The sequence below is a fragment of the Callithrix jacchus genome, chromosome 14 (genome assembly GCF_049354715.1).
Source record: "Callithrix jacchus isolate 240 chromosome 14, calJac240_pri, whole genome shotgun sequence".
In the NCBI taxonomy this organism is placed as follows: domain Eukaryota; kingdom Metazoa; phylum Chordata; class Mammalia; order Primates; family Cebidae; genus Callithrix; species Callithrix jacchus.
The window spans coordinates 6145912-6152635 of NC_133515.1; the positions used below are offsets into that span (position 1 = coordinate 6145912).

A 6724-nucleotide genomic window follows, 5' to 3' on the forward strand; every position below is an offset into this window, starting at 1 on the left:
TTCTTCCAGCCCTGGTATATAGTCCAGGCTTCATTTTCTCTTTCAGGAGCCAAATCTACCGAGAACTCCAAGGCACTCCGTAATGTTTTCAAAGCACCCCACTTATTCCTATTTAGTTATATTCAAGAAATTCTATTAGACGGTAGGTATTAACCCCAGTGACTTAAACAACCATGTATGGGCTGGGCGTGGTGGCTCACGCCTATAATCCCTGAACTCTGGGAGGCCGAGGCAGGTGGATCATGAGGTCAGGAGTTTGAGACCAGCCTGGCCAAAATAGTGAAACCACATCTCCACTAAAAACACAAAAATTAGCCAGGCGTGGTGGTGGGCACCTGTAATCCCAGCTACTCGGGAGGTTGAGGCAGGAGAATCACTTGAACCCAGGAGGTGGAGATTGCAGTGAGCAGAGTTGTGCCATTGCACTCCAGCCCAGGCAACAGTCCAAGACTCCATCTCAAAAAAAAAAAAAACAACACCATGTATGAACTATGTCCATGCTCTAAGGCAAATGTGCAATCTTTTGAAACAGCGGGACACAGTACTGAAAAATAGGAATTTATGGCAAGAAGGTTAAAATGCAGTACAATAAGAGCAGATACATTCTCAATGAAAGTATTCACTGTACTTTACCTTTTGTCTTTCTTTTTATTGATCCACTTGGTATACTTTAAATAATTATATTACTTTATATTTGTTAGTTTCAATTTGCTATAGAAAAGTTAAAGGATAACGGCATTTTTTTTTTAAGCAAAAGAACATATAATGCCTAAGTCTGAAACCCAAACATCATCATGAAATTTACATTTAAGGGAGCTTCTTTACACTAAAAGGGGTCCCTTTACCTTAAACAACTTCAAAAACAAGAATGGACTGGGTCTGTTTGCTTTATCACTCACCTCCTCATCTGACTCAAACTGCACATTCACACCGTATGTCTCATCAATGTTGTCATCTGAAACAATGAAGGATTAGAAAAAGAGGGCAGTGAATGGCTAGTAAAACAAGGAACTCTGGAGCCAATGTCCTCCCCAACTACCTCTCCTCAAGAAAGATCTAAGGGCTAAGGATACACAGACACTCAGATGATCAACATGAGAGAGCCACCTATGCGGCCACTGCCAAGACCTTCTCCAACCTGCCAGCCTTGGAGTCAGCCCAGCCCTGCTTGCTCAAACACTTGAGCCCCCAAGGCTCTGCCCACATTTTCTCCCTTATTCTACACAATAAAGGGTCTCAGAGTAAGGAACAGCTGCTGGAATCTAGGGATTCTGGTGTCCATCAATTGTAACTCCTCAAAAAACGCAAAACTAATTATGAGAACTTACTGACACTACGGTTTTTAAATGAATAATGCTAGAAGATGCATGTTTAGGGGTCAACAACCGTTAACATGATCAGGACATAAAGAGCTTACATACCCATATTTTGGATTTCCTTGTCTCCACCATAGTCTGTGATCTTTTTGCCCAAGTTCACTAGCACATGGTATCTGGTATCGTCTGTTTGACCCAGCAGCAGGTCAATCTCCTTTCGTCTTTCCTTGTCCCGAAGCTTTTCATTCTTTAGAACAGCTAGAACTTCATCAGCTGCCCCACAAAGGATATCACGTGGCTGGTGGCAAGAAACAACCAACAAATTTTGAGCACAATGATAGGCAGAACATCACCAACCAGGTTTATGTGGCAGCAGGATGTGAAGAGCCACACCTCTTCAAAACCTGCCTCATAATAGGCTCTGATCTTTTTCATTAATGCTGATTTAAAATGCCACAACTAAAGGAAGACTCGTCTGTTTTTTTTTTGACACGGAGTTTCGCTCTTGTGACCCAGGCTGGAGTGCAATGGCGCAATCTCGGCTCACCGCAACCTCCGCCTCCTGGGTTCAGGCAATTCTCCTGCCTCAGCCTCTTGAGTAGCTGGGATTACAGGCACACACCACCATGCCCAGCTAATTTTTTGTATTTTTAGTTGAGACAGGGTTTCACCATGTTGACCAGGATGGTCTCGATCTCTTGACCTCGTGATCCACCCACCTCAGCCTCCCAAAGTGCTGGGACAGGCTTGAGCTACTGTGCCCAGCCGACTCGTCTGTTTTTTAAAAGATTGGCTAGATGGCCTCAAGAAACAGGACACAGCTTCCAGAATAGCTTGCCACGTCTCCAGGTGGCAGTCACTTGGCAGACCTGCTCTAGCCTCCCACACTTTTGTAAATCTTTGTCCTCACTTCCTCTAGCACCCCCCTCACCAGAGCTTCTCAGACTCATAATGGTCCCCAATCTAATCACACACACATGTGTAATGGTTAGGAACACAGATTCTACAGAGAAACTACCTGAATCATATCTTGGCTCTGCCAAATACTACTTCTGTGACTTGGGAAAATTACTTAAGTATTCTTGCCTCACATCTCTTCTGTAAAATGGATGTTAATAGCACCTTTGCACAGAGTTATATGAGGGGGAAAAAAGAAGACATGTGCTGTTCCAAACAAATCAAGTGCTCAGTAAATATAAGCCACTTCTGTAAACCAGCACGGCCCCCATGGGGATCCAGTGACAAGGGTCATCTGGTGTCTCCCAGCTATGACCTCTCCCTTTCTAACACATGGTCCCACCCTTTGGCCGCTTCACTCTGAGAATACAGAAATAAAGCAAACTCAGTTTTTTCTATACTCTCACAACGATTAACATAGAAGGCTTCTGTGATGATTCCTCCCCATCAGCAACCAATCCAAAAATAGTGCAGTGGACACAAGCTGAGTGTCCTCAAATTCAATTCAGTTCTGACACTAATTACCTAGAAAGCTTCAGATCCCACAGGTTGAGGACTCAGTCCCACAAGCCTGCCTCCCACTTCATGATGACAATCACATGCACAGGTTATTTGATGTATGCTTCTCACTGAACAGCTATAAATTGAGGTTTCCATGATCCCCTTTTTGGGTTCAACTAATTTGCTAGAACAGATCAGGAAAACACTTATTTTTACTATAAAAGGCATATTACAAAGGATGCCTACCAATGAACAACAGGTGGAAGAGGTGCACAGGGCAGGCATATGGGAAGGGGTGTGGTCTGCCAGGCCCTCTCAGGCACACCACCCTCCAGAAACCTCCATGTGGGCAGCTGTCCACAAATTCTCTAAACCTAGTCCTTTTGGGGTTTTTATGGAGGCTTCATTACATAGGCATGATTGATTCAATGACCAGCCTCCATAAAGGGGTTGGTCAGCCATCAGTCAACTCATCAGCGTACAAAAGACATTACCACTTCAAAGATTCCAAGGATTTTAGAAGCTGTATTGCCAGGAAATGAAATAAAGAATGAATATATATTTCACAGTATCACACTCACCTGGTCCCCAAGAGCAGCCTGGATGAAGCTGAGTAGCACCTCATAGGTCTCCCGAGTCTCCTTAGTTTTGGGCTTATAGATGATACCCACCATCTCATCAATGCCCTCCGACAGCAGAGTATAACCCTTCATCTTATTGATGTCATGCCGATCCTCATCGCGCTTTCTTCGCCTAATGGACATGTAATGTGATGTTGAATGGCAGAACCTTTCCTCCCCAAGGCAAGACTGGATCAAACCCACCCTCCTCAGCTTCTTGGAAAGAAGCTAATAACTGAAAACAGGTACCCCAGCCTCAGCAAATGATTCCTATTTGGCCTTAATCACTTGTAGGGGTATTTCTTTTCTTTTTTTTTTTTTTTTTAAGACAGAGTCTCACTCTTCTTGCCCAGGCTGGAGTACAGTGGCAAAATCTCAGCTCACTGCAGCCTCCACCTCCCAGGTTCAAGTGATTCTCCTGCCTCAGCCTCCCAAGTAGGTAGCTGGAATTACAGGGGCTCACCACCACGCCCAGCTAATTTTTGTACTTTTAGTAGGTACAGGGTTTCGCCATGTTGGCTAGGTTGGTCTCAAACTCCTGACCTCAGGTGATCCAGCCTGCCTCAGTCTCCCAAAGTGCTGGGATTACAGGTGTGAGCCACCACGCCCAGCCAGGAGTATTTCTTTATGGGACACTGTGACAGAAAGAAAAATTTCCTATCATCTTCTCACTAGATGCACTAATCATTATAATGAGAAATGCTTCTCATTTTAAAAATACAACCCTTCGGCCAGGTGCAGTAGCTCACGCCTGTAATCCTAGCACTTTGGGAGGCTGAGGTGGGCGGATCCCCTGAGGTCAGGAGTTCAAGACCAGCTTGGCCAACATGGCAAAACCCGATCTCTACTAAAAATACAAAAATTAGCCAGGCACAGTGGCAAGCACCTGTAATCCCAGCTACTCAGGAGGCTGCGGAAGGAGAATTGCTTGAACCCAGGAGGCGGAGGTTGTGGTGAAAGGAGATCATGCCATTGCACTCTAGCCTGGGTGACAGAGTGAGATTCCCTCTCGAAAGAAAAAACAAACAAAAACAACCTTCATACTGTGTATGAGAATATTATATAATAGGATTTTGTTTAGTTTTTCACCTCTCAGACACATTTTCCTTTAATAGCTAGAGAAATAAGCTCCAACAGAATCTACTGTCATTGACTGTCAACGAATTATAACAAAACCGGAAAAGAAGATATAGTTCAAAGTGGAGATAATGTATTAACTCATTTCAAACATAACTACTTTCATCAAACGAGGCCTAGGAATTTTGGAAACTTCATCATAGGAAAGGGAGGAAGACACCAAGATATTCAGGGTCAAAAGATAATGGTGAGGTAAAGGTAAGTTTTGAAATATATCCCCAAGAAATCTTTTTTTTTTTTAAGTTAATTTTTTTTTGAGACAGAGTTTTCACTCGTTGCCCATGCTGGAGTGCAATGGCTGGATCTTGGCTCACTGCAACCTTTGCCTCCTGGGTTCAAGCAATCCTCCTGCCTCAGCTTCTCGAGTAGCTGGGATTACAGGGGCGCACCACCATACCTGGCTTTGTATTTTTAGTGGAGATGGGGTTTCTCCATGTTGGTCAGGCTTGTCTCAAACTCCTGACCTTAGGTGATCTGCCGACCTCAGGTGATCTGCCCGCCTCAGCCTCCCAAAGTGATGGGATTATAGGCACCGCGCCTGGCAAGAAACCTTTTTTTCTTCACTTTTGTTGCCCAGGCTGGAGTGCAATGGCGTCATCTCAGCTCACCACAACCTCCACCTCCTGGGTTCAAGTGATTCTCCTGCCTCAGTCTTGTAATCCCAAGTAGTTGGGATTACAGGCATGCACTAACATGCCCAGCTAATTTTGTATTTTTAGTAGAGATGGGGTTTCTCCATGTTGCTCAGGCTGGTCTCAAACTCCTGACCAGGGGTGATCCTCCCACCTCGGCCTCCCAAAGTACTGGGATTACAGTCGTGAGCCACCATGCCTGGCCCAGAAATCTTTTTTTTTTTCAAGAAAGAAAAAAAGGGGGGAAAAAGGCAAAATAAGAAAAAATCTGTCTTTCATACTATGAATGTTTAAATTAGTTTATAACAAAATAAGTAGGAAATAGACAAGAGTAAAGGGAAAAAGCAGGGGCGGGAGGTTAGTAATGGAAAAAAAAGAAAGAATTACTGAGACATAGGAATAGCAAGGGTCTTGAAAATACGCTGAAGAAAACTAAGATCTGTCTATGGACCAGAAACACACATGTAAGAAAAAGGTACCAATAAATTATTTCCCACTTTAAGTGCATTTGTTAAGGCCAAATAATTTTTAAACTCTCCTGTTTTTTACCTTTACTAAATTGTTTTAATGCCACTGATCTTACACCAAGCATTTCAGCAAAAATGCTGCTTGAATACTAAAGGGAAGAGACTTTGGATCTGAAGGAAAAAATAGTATATCCTTGGCACTCACTTGGCTCTTCTTTCCTCCTGCATCTGCGGTTTGGTCCGTTGAGCCTTGTCTCCCATACGGGTGCCCTCCAGCTTCCCAACCAGGGACAGCACCTCTCCTGTGGGTTCATCCCGGCGGGTCCGGTCAATGAGAGAGCGATCAGCTTGGAGCACAAGATTCGAGTTCTGAAAAGATCAAAACATTACTGAAGCTTTGACATGGGCAGGGGCAATACCTATTATCACAGTTACCCCAGCTGATGGAAGACTCGTAACTAGCCGCTTATAATCAGTAATCGTAATAAAAAGGTATTTTCCTTAAGAATTGCATGATATAACGCCATGCAGAGGCATAGCGCCTAAGTCTTACATGGTGATGGGCACCTGTAGTCCCAGCTACTTGGGAGGCTGAGGCAGGAGAATCAATCAGTTGAACAATTCTTATTCCTCACAGTGCCCATCATAACCCACACCTGGGAAAAGGGGTGAGTGGGTTGGGAGTGACGTGTGGAAGGCTTAGCGTTGAAAGGACTCGAGAAACCCCTTCTAGAGAGATCTTAGTACTTCCCAGACCCCGGTATATTATTCACGACATCGTATAAGTCCACCTTCGCCCCGATTCCATTTCTCCTCCGTTTTCGTGACTCTCCTGTAGGCCTTCAGACTGAAACTCCCTTTTTCAGCCTCCCCCTCCCCTTTGGACACCCAAGCCCGGAACCCTCCCCCAAGCCCAAACTCACAGCCTTGTACTCGTACTGCAGACTACGGGCGGTTACATCCGCCATGGCCGCGGCTACTCAGAGGCTTCAGAGATGCACGACTCTCCACTGCAAGCAGCAGACCGCCGCAAATCCCCGCTCCCGTCGCGCCGGAAGGACGCAGGACAAACGCACTGGGGTAGGAAAGAAACG

General features: G+C 44.9%; 1 protein-coding gene across 1 annotated transcript in view; it reads right to left on the reverse strand.

Moving 5' to 3' along the window:
• SNRNP200 (small nuclear ribonucleoprotein U5 subunit 200) overlaps positions 1 to 6691 on the reverse strand; it is a 32224-nt gene extending 25533 nt beyond the window's left edge. The window contains exons 1-5 of the mRNA XM_054244502.2: positions 6554 to 6691; positions 5836 to 5999; positions 3356 to 3527; positions 1422 to 1614; positions 900 to 955 (exon numbers count right to left, since the gene is read on the reverse strand). Coding sequence (XP_054100477.1) covers positions 900 to 955; positions 1422 to 1614; positions 3356 to 3527; positions 5836 to 5999; positions 6554 to 6598 — 630 coding nt within the window. The 5' untranslated portion in view covers positions 6599 to 6691. The remainder of the gene's footprint in view (positions 1 to 899; positions 956 to 1421; positions 1615 to 3355; positions 3528 to 5835; positions 6000 to 6553) is intronic.
• Between the last annotated feature and the right edge of the window lie 33 nt (positions 6692 to 6724).